Source organism: Lacerta agilis, chromosome 4 (assembly GCF_009819535.1).
Source record: "Lacerta agilis isolate rLacAgi1 chromosome 4, rLacAgi1.pri, whole genome shotgun sequence".
Lineage (NCBI taxonomy): Eukaryota > Metazoa > Chordata > Lepidosauria > Squamata > Lacertidae > Lacerta > Lacerta agilis.
Genome location: NC_046315.1, coordinates 89,118,737 through 89,141,341, shown reverse-complemented (window position 1 = coordinate 89,141,341; position 22,605 = coordinate 89,118,737). Strand labels below are relative to the sequence as shown.

Here is a 22,605-nt window from a genome sequence, read left to right as displayed (position 1 = left end):
CTGCTGTTTTCTGGGAGATAGAGCAGGAAGCAGCGGTGAGGCTGGTGCATTAGAAACACACTGACAGAGCCAATCTGGTGCCCCCGGTGTGTTTACACCACACCAACATCCCCTCTATCTCCCAGTAAGCAGCAGCAATGCAACCAACCAGAGGTCAGGTGAGTGTCGCCACCCCATCACACCAAACAGAAGGATCATGATTATGCTTGCTAACTGTGAGTTGCACTCAAAACTAAAATTGCACCCTGTCCTCTCCTTCTCGTTCTCTGTGTTCAATAGACTCACAGTGAAAAATGAAAGTGGAAGAAACTGCTCCACATGGCACCTGCCCGCACAGCACCTGCAAATGAGTTTCTCTTTCCCTCTTTTTTGGCAATGCTTTATAGAAATAGCCATTTCAGTTTCTCTGATCACAAACAGGGTGGGGGACATTTATAGAAGACATTTGTGCATAGCTGTACGGTGAAACACCAGGAAGGAGTCAGCCAACAGAGGCTCATGGGTACAAAGAAATTCATAATTTAGTTTTCCCCATAATACTATGTATACAACACACTAAGATTATTTAAGGCTGCCAATAAAACCAATGGGAATTCTGCCATTGGTGATAGGATTGCATGCACAGATGGATCCACAGGTAATTCAGATAGCTCTGAGTATGGTTTTTAAAAGCCAACCTTGTGATTTTTTTTTTAAAGTAATCATCAAGCAGGAAAACATAGTATTTGGGATGTGGATTACACGCAGTAAGCTGTGATTGTCAAACCACCTCCGATACTGTGCAAATTTGGTGTAATGCAAAACGTAGTATAATTTCAATAAACTGCTCTTACTTAAAAAGACTCTTGCAAGCTTCAGCCTTCAAACTGAAACATCACCAGGAAAATGAATGGACTACTTGGCAATATCCGTTGGAAAATAGCTGGGTGGAAAAAGTAGTAACGGTACTTCATCAAAAGACTCTATGTTACGAATAAAGGTATTTGCAAACTGTTTAGAAACTAGTGAAATTTTCAGGTCACCTGAAAGGCATCAGAATTGCAGTCAGCCAATTTTTGGTGCATTTGTTTACATAGCAAAATCACACACATGGCATTTTCACCTCCAAGTAAAATATTACACTACCTGAATTAAATGCTAATGGGCTGGAAAGCTATCTACTCCCAATGGAGCTTTTAAAAAATAGTTCTAAAAGCTCCTTACATATATAGTTTCCATTGGGCAAAAACGGTTGTTTTGCTCCAGCTATTATAACTGGACCCCAAAGTGTTGTTTTACATATGCATGATGAAGTAAATCACCTTGCAGTAGTATAAATGATACATTCATCTTCTATAGCATCTGCTTCTGAAGCAAGACTCCAACTGCCTCCAAAATGTCAAAGAATATGTACAGTACCTCCCTTTCTTCCTACCTTTCCAGCACAATCCTATGCATGTCTACTTAGAAATAAATACTGTTGAGTTCAATTGGGCTCACTCCCAGCTGAATAGGCGTAAGACAGGACTGCAGCCATAATGTTCTTATTAGGTTGAAGGAATGCATCAACTGACTTACGTTACTAGTCATTTTAGAGGACACGGCAGGACATTTGCTCCGAGGGGCCTGTTTCCTCAGTTCTGGGGGTATTGGGGCTGGTATATTGCTTTCAGCATTCTCTAATGATGGGTTATGGTTCCGTTACATATAGCTGCACATTTAAACAGAAAATTGTTTCATAGACTGCAACCCTGGGCAATTCTCTTGGCTCTGAATGGCACAATATCCCACGTCTCCAAAGAAGCGAGAATGTTATACAGAACCCAGCCTTTCATTACCAGGGTGGAAAATTCCTCCCCTTCCATATTACTGAAGAGTAGGTTAAAATTTGGCCAGCTGACATTTCCGAGTAAATGGCTTGGGCCAAACACGCCTTGTGGGGGAGCTTACTCCCAATATGACTATTTTGCCTGCACACACATCAAGCCAGACAAATCTTTCCAGAATGTTGAAGGACTATTCAAAATCACAGTAAGCGAAGCTCGGCGAGAATCTACGGCACAGATCTGCTCCACCTGAATCTGGAGAAGCAGCTAAGGTGCTAGACAGATGTTTGAATGCATTGATGGGCTGGTTGTGGGCCAACAAACAGAGCGAATCCCGAAAAGAGAGAGGTTTTTAGTGTTCCAAGTTCCCGAGTTCAGGAGGTATGAAGACAGACTGTTCTGGGCAGGATTGCACTTCCCTAGAAGGAGCAAGCTTGTAGCCTGGGGGTACACCTAGATTCATCATTGACACTTGAGGCCCAAGTGGCCTCAGGGTCCAGGAATGCCAATTTTCAGCTCCAGTTGGTTCGCCAGCTGTAGCCCCTGTTGGGGAGCAATGACTAGGGCACAGTGATCCAAGCTCAGATTGGATTACTGCAATGTATTCTACACGGGGCTGCCCTTGAAGACACCTTGGAAACTTGAACTGGCCCAAAGTCTGACATTTGAGTGCTTCAGGCTGCAATTTTTACTGGGAGTAGGGATAGAAGAGAAGTTTGATTCAGTTACCTAATTTACAGTTTCTGAAACAATACAAGAACCAAAACTCAGCCGCCCTTTGAAATTTGCACTTCTCTGAATTTTGCAATGCAGTTCTCCAGCCAAGTAATGTGCACAAATGCACTTACCAGGATAAAGTGTGCATAAAAATGCATATATTAGTGAACATGTATTGGTGCAGAAAATCCACAACAGTATCCTCCCCAATAGGTGAACAACATCCATTTTATCCTCAAAGGGCCTGCAAATATTTATGTATTGTGTTTATCACATATCCAAGCTTCTCATTGTCACTGAAACTTCCTACTTGTCATAGGCAAGGCAAGGATGCTGATACCCATTTTCAGCCATTAATACTCAGCAAAGTAGCAAACTAAAAAACAAAGAAAAAGTAAACGCTAAGACACTTTAGTTTGTAGATGTTGCTTCAAGCACTATCCTTGAAATGCAAGGCAATTTAGGGATAATTCATAATTGCAAAATGTCAGCATTTTGATTTGTAAGCAAATGAAAAAAGAAGTGTTTCCAAAACATAATCATCCATTTTAAAATAAATTACTCGAAACTCTTGGGAATGAGACTGATGAGCTAGAGCATTCTCATCTTTTCCCACTGAGCTGTTGATACCCCTCCCCCTTTCCTACAAGACTGCTTCAAGGAAGGATAAAACAAATGAGAAAAATAATTGTAACAAAAAATAATTAACCAATGAATCAAAATGTAGCTACAGCCTCCCGCTACATATGAACACTTATGCTATTGAAAGCAATTTTTCTATTGACAGTTACACAATGGACTCATTATCAGAACCAAATATTGGTACCTCTGTGAATTAACCACATCTATATAGGCGATGTAGGTGACATCTTGCAGTGGGGTGAGATCTCAGATGCTTCCTGACATGGCAATGAGAAAACAAAATATAATTCATCTATTACCTGACAATACTGGCATAGCCTGCCTCTCTTGTATTAGGAGAGGAAAATGTTGCACTTGGGGCAACTTTGTGGTGGTGCAAATTCTGCCCACTACTCCTAGGATAAGATAATGTCACGGCCACCAACAAAAATCTGTTGGTGGAAAAGTAGATGTGGTGTAGTGGTTAAGAGCAGTGGACTCGTAATCTGGTGAACCGGGTTCGCTTCCCCGCTCTTCCACATGCAGCTGCTGGGTGACCTTGGGCTAGTCACACTTCTCTGAAGTCTCTCAGCCTCATTCACCTTACAGAGTGTTTGTTGTGGGGGAGGAAGGAAAAGGAGATTGTTAGCCGCTTTGAGACTCCTTAGGGTAGTGATAAAGTGGGATATCAGATCCAAACTACTACTACTACTACTACTACTACTACTACTCTTCTTCTTCTTCTTCTTCTTCTTCTTCTTCTTCTTCTTCTTCTTCTTCTTCTTCTTTCCCTTCTGAACTTGCCTCCAGATTGTAGAGATGGAGTAGAACGTTTAACACACCCCAGGGGCTGATGGGAGTTGTAGTCCAACTGGAGGGGATGGTTGGATCAGGAGGAAAGGTGGGAGGAGCTGGAAGAGTCTAATGATTCCGGGGAGGTTTCCAGTGGGTTCCGATGGGTTTCATCTACTCTCTGCGGGAGACACAGAGTTGACTGAGGAGGAGGCTGTAAGTGCAGAGTCAGATCCTGGACAGAGACCAAGCATGGAGATCTCATACAAAAGTGGCAGGGACCAGAAATTGACCGATTAGCTTACTCCTGAAGTCTGACATGGAGCTACGAAGAACCCATCAGCACATTCAGAATAACTGTAACATGGATTGTTTTGGGCTCTTCATTTCAGGCAATTTCTCTGTAGCAACTAGGAGATTTGGGCGGGGACGACTGGATCATGTACAAAACCCGAGTAACAAGTGCACATTTCTTGTTCAATAAAAATCATCTGAAAAGCCCCCTGATTTACCTCACTGTGACTGACAATGCAACACGGCAAATGTGACATTTGAAATCATCTTGGGAGAGCCCTTCAGAGCCAAAATGACTGACATGCTTTGAAAGACATCTCTCATGCCCTGAAATTCTTTTAGGGGAAATGATTTTATAATTGTTTCTTGGAGGCCATGTCTGTGTTTATCGTTGCTCTTTCTTTCACAAACACTCGGCACACTGAAGAGTTAGGTTGCCAACTTATAAACACTAAGCTGGAAGTAAGCTCCATTGAACTCAATGAGGCTTACTTCTCAGTAGCCATACACAGATTTGTGCTGTTAAACTGGTTTAATAGCTATTATCTCTCACCAGAGAACCGTGGCAATTGTAGAGGAACTTGCAAGGTGGCTGGAAGTTTCTAATAAGGAATGTCAGTACCTTTCCCTGTGGGGGACACAAGGTCTCTAGTATGCTAAAGGTGCTGTAGCTCTGTGAGGTTTAAGGTACAGTACCCAAGATATTGGGAAAGATGGAGGGCAAAAGGAGAAGGGGACAACAGAGGATGAGATGGTTGGACAGTGTTCTCGAAGCTACTAACATGAGTTTGGCCAAACTGTGAGAAGCAGTGAAGGATAGGGGTGCCTGGCGTGCTCTGGTCCATGGGGTCACGAAGAGGAGGACACGACTGAACGACTGAACAACAACCCAAGATTCATTGGGGTGCATATGCTCTGAATGCATTTTAACTGCATGGTGTGTACTCAGCCTTAGTGTTTCCTATAAAACCAAAATATCTGCCTCTTAGTAGCATGTAGCACAGCATATTATCTAAGAAAGCTGGAATTCAGAGGCAATTTAATGTAACAGATACAATGGTATTATTCGGAAAATAGACCACATGGGGTTGGACCCAGACATTCACAGAAGGGAATCGAACAAGTGTTCTTTTCAGAAGAAATGGGAAGAATGAATTTCACTGGTTTTCCCCTTCCCCAGGCCCAATCTCCCATTCTCTTCCAGGGGTTCCCTAACCATCGGAAGTAGCTTTTCAATGAGGCACAGGAAGCTACCGAGAGAAGGAAGAACAAGGGAAAAAATGGTTTCCCCAAATGAAGCTTTGTGTGAACAGGGCTCCTTTCACTTCAGTTCCAGAATTCAAGCATAAATGAAAACACATTGTTGCTAAAAATACTCTTTAACCCAGTGGTAAGGTACATACTTCCTTGAGTTGCAGGTTTTAAAGTCTACCACTAAATGGCAAAGAAGGAGAGATAAACTCCTCCTGTCCTTGAAGAGACATAGAAGCAGGAAGCTCCTATACCATCAGATTCTTCAAAAGCAGCTCTGAGTGATTATGAATCTCTTGGGAAACATGTTGGGAGTGAAAGACCTTCAGGATTGCAAAGGGCTGACCACCCACTTCTTGTGACGTGGACCAATCAACATATTGGAGATAAGAGAGGGAGAACTTGTGAAAAGCATATTAGCAAGGCTTATTCTGAGATTAGGCATCCATTCTCAAGCTAAGAAAGGTCATTTTGAATCAAGCACTCTAAGCACTGAGACTGGAAGGATAGGATTTCTTGCTTTTAAGTCCCTGGGGTTGTTTTGGTGACAAAGTTATACGCTAAATTTGAAGGAAAGAAGGCTAGTGTTGCTGCAGCTGAAAATGCATTCCGAGCAGGATAAAATTGCAGCATTAATGTCAAACATTCTCAAACTACAATTCTTGGGATTCTTTGTAGCCTGCAAACTATGGTTGGCAGTCATGGCAGTTAAGAGTGGCCTAAGTGTGGTGTAGTGGTTAAGAGCGGTAGTCCTGTAATCTGGTGAACCGGGTTCGCGTCTCCACTGCTCCACATGCAGCTGCAGGGTGACCTTGGGCTAGTCACACTTCTTTGAAGTCTCTCAGCCCCACTCACTTCACAGTGTGTTAGTTGTGGGGGAGGAAGGGAAAGGAGAATGTTAGCCGCTTTGAAACTCTTTCGGGTAGTGAAAAACGGGATATCAAATCCAAACTCTTCTTCTTCTAAGGAAGATACATATTATCCAGAAGGTTTATATATATGCTTGCATCCAGTTAAGTCATACTTAGAGTAAACCCACTGAAATCAATAGGCTTGGCAAATGATTTTGATAACATGTCAATTTTCCATAATCACTTTATATAGAACTTCACATGTTCCTGGCTTGGTACATCATTTGACAGGGGTTTCCAACATAGGGCCTTCCAGGTAGAATTACACCCCAAGGGTCATCTAGTCCAGGAATCTCAACTAGATCATACATGACAAATGGCCACCCAACCTCTGCTTAAAACCATCCCAGGAAGGAGAGTCCACCACCTTGTAACTTGAATCCATTGGTTTGGATCCTATCCTCCAGAGCAGGCAAAAACAAGCTTGCTCCATCTTTCGCACGACAGCCCTTTAGATATTTGAAGATGGCAATCATATTTCCTCAGTGTCTCCTCTTTACCAGGTTACACATACCCTGCTCCTTCAACCATTCCTCATAAGGCTTGGTTTCCAGACCCTTGATCATCTTGGTTGCCCTCCTCTGCACACATTCCAGTTTGTTGAGATCCTTCTTAAATTGTGGTGCCCAGAACTGGACAACAGTATTCCAGGTGTGGTCTCGGACCAAGGCAGCATAGCGCAGGGCTATTACTTCCCTTGACCTGGACACTATATTTCTGTTGATGAAAGTCCCATCAGCCCAAACCTCCTGATCATCAGTGGTCAGGGATGATGGAAGCTGTAGTCCTACAACATCGGGAGGGCATCATATAGTCCACCCGCTGCCATATGAGGACAGAAAATCTATACGAAAGGGGAAATGGGAAAGCGTGCAAGGCTGTGTGGCAGGAGCTTTTCCAATAACTGGAAGCAAAGCTATCCGAAAAAAAATGCTGGATAGATCCTTCCCTCACTTATTTGCAACAGTAGAATGAAGGGGGGGGGGGGAATAAAACATTCAGTCACATTTACCTAAGCAAAGGCTACTAATGCACAACATTATATATTATTTTCTTCATGCATGATTCTCGACACAAGCTCTAGAGGCAAAATTGCTCATGCAGCCTATCCAATCTTGCATAGCTCAGTGGTGCTGCATACCTCTGCTTCTTCATTTTAATTTGGCTAGTAAAAGTTATGTAGTGTTTTGTATGAAGGGAATTGCATATGGTGTTTGTTATTAGAAGAGGTTTGACAGCTGTCTGACAGAAGTAGCCTGCCTGCAGTTCAACCCTCAAGGTGAGCTATGATTCCCCCCCCTTTTGAAAACCTGCCGAATGTAGAGTTCCTTTTCCCAATAGGAAAAACACACACACCACGTTGCTTTACGACAAAGTTACCTTTGTTAATACTCAGTGAAATATTTTGTATCGGACAAAATATTGTTTTTATTACACCACCAGTTTACACCAGGGGTAGTCAACCTTTTTATACCTACCACCCACTAATGCATCTTTCTTGATGGTAAAATTTCCTTACCACCCACCATTGCTCAATGGAAGGAGGATTCAGCTTGTGCCGTAGAATCCCCTACCGCCCACCTAGAATCCTGAAACACCCACTAGTGGGTGGTAGGGACCAGGTTGACAACCCCGGCTTACACAGTGCCCATAAGGGAGTGGAGTTGCATTTGGTTCCTTGGTAAGGTAAAGGAAAAAGTACCCCTGACCATTACCTTTACCTTTACCTTACCAAGGACCCAGGAGGTGCTGTGGGTTAAATCACAGAGCCTAGGGCTTGCTGATCAGAAGGTCGGTGGTTCGAATCCCTGCGACGGGGTGAGCTCCCGTTGCTTGGTCCCAGCTCCTGCCCTCCTAGCAGTTTGAAAGCACGTCAAAGTGCAAGTAGATAAATAGGTACCACTCCGGCGGGAAGGTAAACGGCGTTTCCGTGCGCTGCTCTGGTTCACCAGAAGCGGCTTTGTCATGCTGGCCACATGACCCGGAAGCTGTACGCCGGCTCCCTTGGCCAGTAACATGAGATGAGCGCTGCAACCCCAGAGTCGGACACGACTGGACCTAATGGTCAGGGGTCCTTTACCTTTACCCCTGACCATTAGGTCCAGTCACAGAGAACTCCTGGGGTTGCAGCGCTCATCTCACTCTATAGGCCAAGGGAACCGGCGTTTGTCCGCAGACAGTTTCCGGGTCATGTGGCCTGCATGACTAAGCCGCTTCTGGCGAACCAGAGCACAGTTACCTTCCCACCGGAGCGGTACTTATTTATCTACTTGCATTTCACGTGCTTTCGAACTGCTAGGTGGGCATGAGCTGGGACCGAACAACGGGAGCTCACCCCATCATGGGGATTCGAACCGGCGACCTTCAGATTGGCAAGCCATAGGCTCAGTGGTTTAGACCACAGTGCCACCCGCATCCCTTGGTTCCTTGGTACCCCAGCATTAAAATTCAGATACAGTTTGTTCAACCAGCAAATCGGTTTCGTCCATTCCATTTGCTCTACAGAAGCAGGCACCATTGTACGAAAACGCCTCCCAAATATACAGCCAATTAATTAATTAAATTTATATCTGTGATCTATTTTGTTGGGTGTGTACCTGGGAACTCACTGCTCATCATGGCTAATCCCAAAATGTATACACCTGGCAAACAAGACTCTTGCATAAACCTCACATCTTACAGTTCCAGCATCAGTAAAACGGTTGTGTAAAGAAGTAGCACACTCTTCAAGAGTTTTAAATGGAATGGTTGAGGGAAAGAAGGTGGAAAAAGGAACAGTTTGAACCCCCCCCCCCACACACACACCACATTTGCAACACAGGAAACAGAGGTTTATCATCAAACTAGTTGGCACTGCTAAAATGAAACGACAAGGAAGGCGTTATTTTAGGAGTTTGTATGTGGAGAAGGATATTTCACGATAGCAGTAAATATCAGTGTTATGCATTATACATTATTATAGTATTTTACAGTATCTAGCGATATTATATTATGCATTATATATTAGTACTAGAAAGAATTCTTACATTCATATTTTGAAAGAAAAAAAAATATGGTAGACGCACCACTGCCCTGCCTATAGTGTACAAACTCATTTATTCGTCTAACCATCAGCTCCAGTCATTTGGTTTTTTTTAAAAAAAAAATTACAAAACCACACGTAATAATGGCATAAATGCATGTGTACACACTCATTTATTGACTCTCTTTAGTACTAGATTAGATTAGAGTCCACACTATGGGGGAGGGTGGAGCCTATACATAACAACTTTTCATTCTATAGTTCTATGGTTGTGCCCCCAAAGATGTGGTTGGTGATGGGGCCATGACAACAGTGTGCCTATGGTCACAACTCTGTTCTCCCCCTCCATGTGACTGTAACTGAGTGGACTGAACACTTTTATAGTCTTTTGTCTAGTGTGGTGAAAACTTCAAATTGACCCTGCTTATTACCGATGCAATAATTTGTCGTTGGATGAAAGAGAAGTGTGCCGATTCTCCTCTGGTTATTGAATCTCATGCAATTCACTTTACATAATGATGTGTGTCCAGGAAGGGTGTATCTTGGGATAACTGAGAAAGCAAACACATCTCGACTCATCACGTTCATTTCTCCCTCAACTACCTTTTAAAAGTGTGTTTTATATATGTTCCTCAATGTGCCTCCCCTCTGTTCCATTTTTTTCACCCAGCCCCCTGCAGTTTCCACACAGTATATAAACCCAACATAACAATACAAGTCCACCTGGGTGTGTTTTCCGCCAGAATTAAGACGTGAAGAGCTCTTCTACATTTTTGCTTGTCCTTCACAGCAGAGCCCTGCCTCATTGCTCATTGTGCGCTTGTTTTCTTCCAAGGTATTCCGTGAAAGGGAATTATTTCAAAAGGAGGCAGAAAGATGAAATAGGCACTTCAAGAAAATTAATTGCTTTTTTTGTGACAAGGGGAAGAAAATCACTCGACACCCAATGGGCTTTTTTTTTTTTTTTTTTGGAATGGGAAGACACCAGATATTTGCTTTGTTTCACTAATATGGTGCTTTTTCTATTTTATTTTAAGAAACCCAAAACTTATCACCCTGTAGTGGCACTCAGTCAGGTGAAGACGACTTTCAGATCGACTTCTTTTTGTTCCCTTTTCCTCATTATCTTTATTATGGTTACATTTTGTTGTTTAGAAGCTGGGCATCTCTTCTTCCCACCAATGATTTCTGGATGGTAGGCAAAACAAAAATCTTTTGGGAGGGCACAGAGCTACCTAAATGGCCATCTATATGAATTGAAGTTTCCCGTTTTCTTATTTATGTATCAGCATGATGCCTTATTATTATTCTGGGCATAGAAGGAGAGGATTTGGCATATTTTTTTAACTCGAGTTATGGGGCTGATAGTTTTGCCTGTCACATTGATGGTTCTCAGAGAGTTTCATTCCCCCAATCACACTTGACTCAGGGGGGAAAAAAACGAACCAAGGATAGTGCTGCCTTCATATTTGCAGATCAGCTTGAAGCAGGATAGCTTTAACACAAAGCATACTCTCTCACATGATTTCTCTCTCTCCTGCTAGGCTTGTTACCACAAACCCAACCCAAACATTTGCAGTATGCTCTCGCTCTCTCTCTCTCTCTCTCACACACACACACCTCTACGAATTTAGCTTAGGAATTTCAGCATCACATGACAATGTGACACTGAGAGAGATTTAATGAAAACAGCTCCAAGGCGGAACAATGATCGTCCCCTATAAACCGCAGAAACTTTGATCGGAGAGTGTGAGTGACAACCAAACGAAGGCATTCAGTCACTGTGTCCCGTTTTCAATTTAGCAAATGCTGAACTTTTCTGAACTTCTCATGGAGTTATATAAATTAATGGCTTCCTCCCGCCGCCCCCTCCCCTCCCTCTCCCTCCAACTGTTCTTACCTACGAAGAGATTCCATTCGGTATCCAAATCAGCTTGGTTGGCAAGGCAGCCCTTCATTACGTTGAGGCAATAGTTGTTGCAAGGTTTCACAGTGGGAAGTCCCCGGCAGTAAGGGCAGTACAGCATCTTCATTAGGGCTCGGATGCATCCTGGGGTAGGGCTGACCTGCAGAGTTTAAGGGCAGGAAAAAGAAAACAAAGGAATTCAATTTCCTGTGTCTATCCAGAGACCTGATAGGTGAAAAAACGCAGCCCTCAGGCAACAAAACCACAACCGGCACTGCATGACAACTGTTTAGCACTTAATGATAACTTTTGCTAGAACCACTACTTATCTTCCAATTATTTAAGCTAGATATCAATGATTCCAGGGAACAGCACACACACACAGACACACCCCACACCAGTTGGCACCGGTGATATTTAGACAGGGAGTTTTTCAAAAGATGTGCTTGAATAAAGAAGCAGCAGGCTGGCAGAAATGGACACTTAGTGATGGATAGACCAGCCTCTTTTATGTATTCACTCCACACCATTTCACATTAAGCTATGATAAATATATATTTTAAAAAAAATACCTCATCCCAAAGTTTGCATTTAAAGAAACAATTAAAAAAATATCTTCTCTGAAAACACACACAATATATACACACACATTTTAATTTTCTTCTTTTAGTTGAGAACTATGTCAGATCATTCAAGAGGCATAACAATATATGATGATGATAAGGATGATGATTAATTTCAATTTATATACTGCCCTTTATTAAAAGATCCCAGGGCAGTCTACAATATTAAAAACACATTATAGAACATCAATAATAAAAACCATACTGACAGGCAGCCTAATAAAATATAATAACAGTCCTCTTCCCCAGAATTTTACAGGCCAAATATTATTTTATAGCCATAGGCATTTTTGCCTGGCACTAAAGACATGTAGTGATGGTGCCAGGCGAGTCTCTCTGGGGAGAGCATCCCACAATCAGGGAGCCACCACAGAAAAGGCTCTTTCTCTTGTTGCCACCCTACAAACCTTTCTGGGATGGGGGACATATAGAAGGGCCTCAGATGGCAAGTGCAGGCTCCGGGTCAGTTTGTATGAGGATGGATAACAACATTCTGATCCTCACATTCATCTGGGAGTGGGATCACGTCAGTTTCATTCCTTGAGAATTCCTGTGGACAATTTCCCCATCTTTGGTGATCAACCTTAGCTGGTTTTGCCACCCTGTAACAAGGTTTCCTCCTCCTCAGTGGGAAGTGGTTCTGTGACTTTTCCTTTTTTTTCCCCCAGAAGGGCAACTCAAAAACCATCACCTAAAACTTATAACCCCACATAGAAGGCAAATATCGACACATGTAATTTAGCCCATCATTGCATCTCCATGCCAGGAAAAGCTGTTCTAACTTAGTTTCTGCTTGCTATAGCCTTTGCGTGTCGAGGTCCCCAACCCCCCCCCCAAATAAATTCACACTTCAGACAGAAATTTTGCTTTGGTTTTTGGCATGATTTTGGCCACAACTTTATTAAATACAAGATATGTGAGTGGTTGCTTAGGCATTGGTTCAGACTATCTGTCCCTTAAGGACAGAACCGACATTTTGCCAGTAAAGGGGAAAACCCTCAGGGGAGAGACAGGGAGCCGGGTGGGTCTGACCCTCCCCTCTCCCCACAGGCTCCCAGCGGCTCTTGCTTGGGCCCTGGCTCCCGACCGAGGGATACGGACAAAAGCACGTCGAGCCCCTGGATTCCTTTAACGGAATTCCCCCCACACCAGCATCAATTGGAGGGGCAGACACAGTCAATCATAACCTCTCCTCCAACCAACATAATAAGAACCAATGCCTAACCGCCAACCTTACAAGTTGTGACTAATTGGTATGCAGTAGGCGAAAACCAGATGGCACCAGCCAATCAGCCAAATGGAAAAATTCCTACCAGGCCCCTGCCCCAAAAGGAGACGACCCCATGACAGGCACAGCAAGGTCAATTCAGAGGCCTAAAATAGGGAGGGAGGGCGGGAGATCCGAAGCACACAGTCAAAGGGGTGCTAACCATTATATAGACGCTGGGCTGTCCATCATGAAATAGCAACATAGAACTCTCCCCAATGACACCCTGGGTCCAATCACAGCTGTGGCCATCCAAACCATCCCGCCCAGCAACCAAGGGGTAGTTTGCCGGCCCTCACCACAACACGTGCTCTCTGTGAAGGAGAACCCGCTTTAGAAATAAAAGTGGTAGCACCCTGTCAACCCCCTATTTGTTGTTGTTGTTGTTATTCCAACTTGCACTTTGCTTTTTCATATAAATATGCCCATAGTGGCTCACAATATAGTGTAAATCAATACATAATTACAACAACACCCGTGGGAGGCTGCTTTGACTCTCCTCCTCCTCCTCCTCCATGGCAGGAGAAGGAGCTGGCCACTGAAGCTATGCCACGTTCGGCTCTGCGCTTTGCCTCTGTGCTTTGGGGATATTGGGCCCCCCAACCCCTAAAATATGGCGGGGGCAACAGTGCTCGGTCCCCAGGAGCTGGTGCCCCTGTTGGTCAAGAAATGAAGAGTTTGTGTCACCTCGCTACAATGAGAAAGGTTTTCCTTCTGAATTTCAGGCAGCAACTGTGGCTACCCTGCTTCAACCGCTTGGTTATAAAGCTCTGAATGGAAGCAGCAGTCTCCATTTCCAAGGTCTTATTAAATTATTCAGGGCTAAACACAGTGACAGAAGCAACTATGTGCTGAGTTAAGCATGTGCTGTTAGCTTTCAAGTGAGCAGCTCAGCTCTTTCGGCTAAATTAAAAGTCCTCTGTCCCCCTATCTGGCCCTTGGATAAAACATGGCTAAAGGAGTGCTATGAACCAGCCCAACGTTGTCTTTTAAGGGGGGTGGGACATAGGAACATGAGAATGTAAAACAAACCTGCTGGATCAGGCCAGTGACCCATCTAGTCTAGCATCCTCTGTGGCCATCCAGATATCCTGTGGGGCCTGCAAGCTGAAATGAGTACAAGAGCACTTTGTTGTTGCTGTTCAGTCATTCAGTCGTGTCCGACACTTCGTGACCCCACGGACCAGAGCACGCCAGGCACGCCTATCCTCCACTGCCTCCCGCAGTTTGGCCAAATTCATGCCAGTCGCTTCAAGAACACTGTCCAAACATCTCATCCTCTGTCGTCCCCTTCTCCTTGTGCCCTCCATCTTTCCCAACATCAGGGTCTTTTCTAGGGAGTCTTCTCTTCTCATGAGGTGGCCAAAGTACTGGAGCTTCAGCTTCAGGATCTGCCCTTCCAGTGAGCACTCAGGGCTGATTTCTTTAAGGATGGATAAATTTGATCTTTTTGCAGTCCATGGGACTCTCAAGAGTCTCCTCCAGCACCATAATTCAAAAGCATCAATTCTTTGGCGATCAGTCTTCTTTATGGTCCAGTGATCCCTTCATGGATCACTGCCTTGTCGTGGCGAAGGGGCTTGAATAACTCAGGGAAGCTATGAGCTATTCCATGCAGGGCCACCCAAGATGGACAGGTCATAGCGAAGAGTTTAGACTAAATGTGATCCACCTGGAGAAGGAACTGGCAAGCCACTCCAGTATCCCTGCCAAGAAAACTCCATGGACAAAGACAACAGGCATATAAAAAAGAGCACTTTGCCCACCTGCAATTCCCATCAGCTGGTATTCAGAGGCATACTGCCTCTGACTTTGTAGGTGCCAACCATTGTGGCTAGTAGCTGCTGATAGCCTTGTATTCTATGAATTTGTCTAGTTCTCTTGAAAAGCCATCCAAATTGGTGGCCATCAGGAGCAAGCTCCAAAGTATAGCCACACTGCATGAAGGATTACTTTCTTTTATCTGTCCTAAATATTCCAACGTTCCATTTTATTGGATGTCCACGGGTTCTTGTATTATGAGAAATGGAGAATTTCCACCCCTCTATCCACTGTCTCCATGCCATGCATAATTTCATAGATGTCTATCATGTCTCTCTCACACACAGAGAGAAAATTAGCACATTAAATGTTATCATCTACATTTCTGTTTTGGGGAACCATAAAGAAAGCTCAGCCACAGTCCCTTTCCGACAATATTGAACTTATTTTGGTTTGTGTTTACTGGGTTACCCAATCATCCCTTCCGCTCCATATGCTCCCTGTGTTTCTTTGACTCATTATCTTAGCAGAATGCAGTCGCTTCCCGCTGACTGTTCTGCAAATATTAGGGAAAGCACATGCCATTTAACAAATAATGATGTTCTGAAAAAAAAGAACTCCCTATCTTCTTTTTCTTTTAAAACCGAATTTGCTCTCTGCTTGACACAACATTTTCATTTTCACATTGATGATCGCTTATCTCTCCCACGTTCGGTTTGTTATTGCTGCTTTCGTTTAACAAGCTGCACAACGACTTATCAGACCTGCCGTTTTCTATGCTGTGGAGCAGCTAGGGTCTGATCTAGAGAAACGTTCCTCTTTCATCTTGCAAGGCTAATCCCCGACTTTCAAAGGGGAGATGCTGTTCTCGTCTCCCAACATGTAACCGAGAGTTTCAATTTTGCAGTATACAAGAAAGCTTCTCCCTTCACAATTTCCAGCTTGCTTGCTTTATTAGTCCTGGTCTCCTCTAGTTGCACTGGTGTAATTGAACAATGACCTTGCTTGTGTCCTGCTCCACCAAAATGAGCCCATTGTACTAGTCAGTGACTCGACTAACTCCTTTCACAGTATACATTCATTCAGTGTTACAACACTGGGCTTGCCAGCTAGAGTTCAGTCAAAATGAGCACATGTACATGCTTCCAAATACCACCTAAGTTGCACTCATATTTTAAAATTTTGGGTGTACACCCTCCCCCCCAAAAGGGGTACACACTTAAAATCTCTCTTCTTCCTTCCTGTATGAAGCAGTCGCGGAAATCAGTCCCACCATGTAGGCTTAGAAGCGGAAGCTATCTTTGTAAATATGAAGAAACTCTAGTAAAGAAACATTCCCCCCCCCCCCTTACCAATAAGACCAATGCTAGGTGTTGTGTGAATAAGACAGAAAGGGTCGCAGAAGCACTGGGTAGAGCCAGTGCCCAAGCTATTAATTATGTCATAAAGATAAAGGTAAGGGGACCCCTGACCGTTAGGTCCAGTCGTGTCCGACTCTGGGGTTGCGGCGCTCATCTCGCGTTACTGGCCGAGGGAGCCGGCGTACAGCTTCCGGGTCATGTGGCCAGCATGACAAAGCCGCTTCTGGTGAACCAGAGCAGCGCATGGAAACGCCGTTTACCTTCCCACCAGAGCGGTACCTATTTATCTACTTGCACTTTGACGTGCTTTCGAACTGCTAGGTGGGCAGGAGCTGGGACCAAGCAACGGGAGCTCACCCCGTCGCAGGGATTCAAACCACCAACCTTCTGATCAGCAAGCCCTAGGCTCTGTGGTTTAACCCACAGCGCCACCCACGTCCCAGTATGCCATATAAACCAGCAAATTATATTTTTACACTCAAGAAGAAGGGGGTGGTGGTGGTGGTGGTGAGAGGCTCTCCTGAGTACCCTCTCTTCTTTACACATGCTGCTGCTCATCAAATATTTAGCATATGCTCAAGTAGCCCATGGGACAATGACTGTAGTCTGAAATAGCCTTGCTCTGGAACGAGTCTTAATAACGCTAAGCTAGCAAACTTAAATTGCATTTTTTTTTTAAATTTATTTTTTGGCAATCCGAAGTCAGGAACATATGAAAGTATTTTCTTTGTATTTTAAGACCCCTTCCCCCAACTCGTATGGCAATACTTTCTGTGTATCAATCTGCCTGTCTTTACTGCCGGGTTAACGAAGGAGACGCTTGTCGCGGGCCCTTCGCCCTGTACAGCCCACCCCCGGACGTTTTACGGTCTATGGGTGCTGCACCAACGACACACGGACCCCAGCTGCAGCCCTCCAGACTTCTAGCTGGATCCTGCTTATTTCATTCACCACAGACGAGGATATTGTGAACTAAAAAGTTGTTTATTGAGTACAAAAGCTTGTGGTTGCTGATAAATAAAAGGTTGTTCAATAAGCTTATAACAGTTGTCCTATACCGGCCTAATACCTCTAAATGTTACCGGCCTATTACCTCTAACAGATAACTAAATAGCAATAACAACACGTTTCACAATCTCTTTATCCTCTCTGCTAACTTCCACCTCAGACTCTTAAGCTCCCAGCTCTATCTCCGGACTCACACTGCTCAAGTAACTCTCCCACTTCCACCAACCAACTCCAACTCCACCTGCCCACACTTCAACTCTAACTAACTACCACTGCCCACTGGGAGGGGTGTTTTATACCCAGGCTGAGCCCGCCCCTGAGGGTTCTAACTGTCAGAAAATTTAACCCCTACCTGGCATTGGGCTAGTTCTCCACAACGCTCACGCTCCGTGCTTGTTGACTGTCATATCAAGTCATGAATTGTGATTGTGAATGAGCCCTGACAGATCACATACCAAAGATGGACCTTTCCGATCTCCTGAGGTCAGAGGAGGCTTAAATTTTTGGCCTGAAGGCAATGCTCACAGCATTTTTTTACTCTCTGGCGACTGCATGCCACATTGAGCTGTGGCTAGAAGTCAGTCTGCCCACCTACACAACATATACACCATATTTTTTGCTCCATAAGACGCACCTGAACATAAGGCACACCTAGTTTTTAGAGGAGGAAAGGGGAAAAGCCCTGCTTTTTTGAGGATCAGATCAAAGTGGTGCAGCTTTTTTTGCAAAGGGAAAAGCCCTGCTTTTTTGAGGATCAGCTCAAAGTGGTGCAGCTTCTTTTTCAAAGAGGAAAAGCCCTGTTTTTATGGGGTTCAACTCACAGTTCTGCAGCTTCTAGTCCTACAGACATTTCTACAGTTTCCAGACGGATAATCTAATCAGTCAGTCACATGTCACTGGGGAAACAAACAGCCTCCCTCTGCATTCAACAATGGAGGGCTGGGCAAGGGGGCGGGGCTGGAAAGGGAGCCTTATCTCTCTCCCCGATCACTTGCCGAACAGTTGTTCAGCGGCTTCCTTTCAACACCCCCTTCTCTCTTTGTTAAAAAAAGAGCATGATCTGCTTTTGGCCCCTAGACAATTTGGCTCATGCATTCGCCCCATAAGACGCACAGACATTTCCCCTTACTTTTTATTAGGAAAAAAGTGTGTCTTATGGAGCGCAAAATAAGGGTACTTAATCCCCCCAAGCCATAATCAGTTGTAGCTTTGGGTGGAGGGCAGAAAAATTGTTTGGGTAGCCATATGAGGTCTCCAGGCAGGATGTTAGCACTTAGCTCAGGAAAGTGGTCTTCAATGTAGACAGTTCACACAATCCAGACATTGAATAATGAAATGGCAAGGGATCCGTTGATCTACACGTGTTTGTGAACCAGCTCTGGGAAATGAATGAAACATACCAAATATATCTAATAATTAATCAGTGAACAGATTACATTCTGCAATCATAGGCAATTGAGTCTGCTGCCACCAGCAAATTGGCTTCCCCAATCCAAGCCTGATTCATGTGAACGAAGGGGCAACATAATTCACCACATTTCATTCAATGTGTGGCCTGACTTTTTCTACTTTGGTGTACTGGTTTCTACCACCATAATGTTCACCAGCAACAATGTTTTTCTTTCAATATTCCAAGCACTTTGTTTAAGAATCTCCTGGCTCTAAGACGTGTCTTAAGAATAATAGGTTTTTGCATTAGTCCTCCCCCACCACCCCAAGCTCACTCAAATGTAATAGTGACCAAGGGTGGCTGCATGCATACTATGAACACCCTAAATTCTTATGAATGTGCCATTTAATACAAGGCACTTTTAAATTTTCTCTTTTACTTGACGTTCATATAGCTGCATAGCCTCAGCCGTAAAACCTGCCCTATTTATATGGATAAAAATAAACCAGGTGTTGTTATTTAAAAGATGTTTATTAAATAAAGTGCTTCTTTATTTAAGGAAGGTGTTTATTCTACGTGTTCGAAAACTGAAGCATTTACTTCCAGGTTTACGGCGTTCGAAAACTGAAATGTTCGTCAACGGAGAAAATCTTTCCTCTCTAACCAGACCTTTGGTCTTTAACTATCCATGGCCTTTTAGAAATGAGCAGGATGTTTTAAATGTATGTCTTTGTCTCTGGTTGGTTGGTCGGTTGTTGCCTTGGGCAAGATGAAGCTACAAAATTTTTCAATAAAATAATTGGCAAAGTATTCTCCTGTCACACACACACACACACACACACACACCCCACCACCACCAGTATTGCATCTTTCTATTAAGTCAGGACTCTCTGTGAACCATAATCATACACAGAAAGCAAGACCAACACTGGTGCCCAGCATTCAGTTAATGCCTTTAGTAAGTTAGATTAAATAAAGGTTTCCCCGAGGACTGGTTATTTTTAACTTGCCGTATTAGTGATTTAATTTCATCAGTCATCGCAGGTGGTCATTTGTCAACAGATACTAGCAAGGGGGAGCATGAGTCAAACAATTCATTATCATTAAACTGCACGTGGTACAACATATTTCACTTGCAACTTTCTTCTGGTGAATGGAAGGTGAAAGTGCAATATGCTGAAGACTCTCGCTGGGTTGAAAGCTCTCCCTCAAAAGCAATAAGTGAGCAGGCCGTAACTATTTGTAATACTCAGAAATCTACACAAACACTCAGGCTTTCAATAGTCCATTGCTACTGCAGGTGAGTAATCCCCATATGACAGTTTTGAAACACTAAAGGCTTGAATGGGGAAGTGAAAGACATGTATTTGCTGCCTTTTATGAGAAAACAACAGCAGGAATAGTTTAACAAATAGGATTTGTGTATGTGTCTCTGTGGTCGTGCAGCATTATTTAATCAACCCTCCAGAGTCTCTCTGCTCACTTACGAGAGTGGAAAAGGAACTGCAGACATCAAAGCTGAGAGCAGTCTATTCTGGGAGCCAGAATAGTATACATAAAAGGCTAATTAAATCATTACTTCATTTCAGCAGGATCCCATGATAAGAATCAATAGCTGGGCCACTGATCTTGCATTAATTTGTCCTCACATTGTCACTAAATCTTGTCACAGTCACACTTTCTTGACACCTCAACCTAACCTTGATCATAACCTTAGCTTCAAAATAGAAGCCTGGAATAGATTTTACTTCCTAAAACTTGTATTTGTTTCCTGCAAATGGCTCGGTCTCATAGAATAACAGAATTGTGAAATTGGAAGGGACCCTGGGGCTCATCCAGTCCAACCACCTGGACTGCAGGAATCTGAACTAGATCATACATGATGGATGGCCACCCAACCTCAGCTTAAAAACTTCCAAGGAAGGAGAGTCCACCACCTCTCCTGGGAGTCTGTTCCACCGAAAAAACCAGCTCTTACTCTCAGAAAGGTCTTCCTGATGTTTAGTCAGAATCTCCTTTCTTGTAACTTGAATCCATTTGCTCTGGTCCTATCCTCCAGAACAGGCGAAAACAAGCTTGCTGCATCTACCATGTGACAGCCCTATAGACATTTAAAGATGGCTATCATATCTCCTCTCAGCCTTCTCTTTGCCAGGCTAAATATACCCAACTCCCTCAACAGTTCCTCATAAGGCTTGGTTTCCAGACCCTTGATCATCTTGGTTGCCCTCCTCTGCACACGTTGCAGCTTGTCAATATCCTCCTTAAATTGTGGTGCCCAGAACTGGACACAGTACCCCAGGTACGGTCTGACTAAGACAGAATAGAATGGGGCTATTACTTCTCTCAATCGGGACACTATACTTCTGTTGATGCAGCCTGGCCTGTGGAAGATGAAGAGTTTGGATATGATATCCCATTTTATCACTACCCAAAGGAGTCTCAAAGTGGCTAACATTCTCCTTTCCCTTCCTCCCCCACAACAAACACTCTGTGAGGTGAGTGGGGCTGAGAGACTTCAAAGAAGTGTGACTAGCCCAAGGTCACCCAGAAGCTGCATGTGGAGGAGAGGAGACGCGAACCCGGTTCCCCAGATTACGAGTCTACCGCTCTTAACCACTACACCACACTGTATATGATGACAAGGAACACAAGTGTGGATCTTTTTGTAGCCAAAATAGTAGCATCCATAAACCAGAAGGAGGTATCAGCAGGTTTGGGAGAGTACAAAGCAAAGAATGTAACAGGCATACTTATCTCCATGGCAAGTGAGCTCTGCAGCAAGAGTGACTAGCCAGCAACCTGCAAATCAGATCCACCTCAGTGAGCTTCAGGAATTGACTTGCCAGCTCCTATAGATCACATTGCAAGATGAAGCTCTGCCTGATCTTTAGAGAGGGACTCTAAAGAACGCGGTGCTTTATTTCTCAATCTAAGTGCTAAAATGGGGGAGATAAAATTCCTGTCCCTGCTTTTTAGAGATCGTCTAAATCCATAGACTCTATAAACCAGAGGTTCAAATACCTGTCTGTGGCTAAAAAGCCCTTTGCAAACATGCTGCACTTTGACGTTCTGAAAATCGGGGCTTCAAAGTGCAGCATTGCCAGATGTGGACTCCATCCACCTGCCAGATTTGGCCACCAGGGTTGGGGGGGATTAAAATCTGGCCCACCAGTCCCAAAATGACCCCACCCCTGCTATGGAGTCAACAGATTACAAACCCCATTCAACCAACCATGAGATAACTGCTGGCTGCCTTGGGCAGAACTGTAATCTACATGACAGTGTTCCTGCATACACATTATATTGAGAAATTGAGCATTGTGGAGTGGTCCTAAGAGCATCTTAAATCTACCAGCCCTTTCTGTATGCTGTATAATTAATTTCACTGCATCTATTAAAACCCACTCATTTTGTTCTATAATACTACGCGGGATATGAGCCAATACCTTATTCAGTTAAAGAAATAACTGTTTTCAGAAAAGATGGCACATGTACACAGATAATCTTTTAGTACATTTTATGCCTTTTTTATGACAACCGTTTGTCAAGGAACTAAAAATATAACTCATTAATTGCACTCTCTTCTACAAAGGAAAGTCCTTTAAGTGCATAACTCAATGTGATGATCTCATTAAGACAAGAATGGCTATTTATCAAACTCAGTATAATTTAGTTATTATTTTATCATACTTAATAGAATTCATAGAGCTAGGACAATGTATTATATGGATGTAACTAAAGCCTGGAAAAGAGTGTGTGTGTGTGTGTGTGTGTGTGTGTGTGTGTGTGTGTGTATTGCTACTTTAATAATTATCTTCAAATATTTCGGTGATTGGGGGATCCTCATTTTTCAGCTGCATTTTATTTTTAAAA

At 43.6% G+C, this 22,605-nt stretch overlaps 1 protein-coding gene across 2 annotated transcripts in view; it reads right to left on the bottom strand.

The window, feature by feature from the left end:
* Positions 1 to 22,605, bottom strand: part of GPC6 (glypican 6) — a 740,852-nt gene that overhangs the window by 167,009 nt on the left and 551,238 nt on the right. For both annotated transcript variants that reach the window (XM_033147878.1, XM_033147879.1), the window contains exon 4: positions 11,314 to 11,479. In XM_033147878.1, the coding sequence (XP_033003769.1) occupies positions 11,314 to 11,479 (166 nt within the window). The remainder of the gene's footprint in view (positions 1 to 11,313; positions 11,480 to 22,605) is intronic.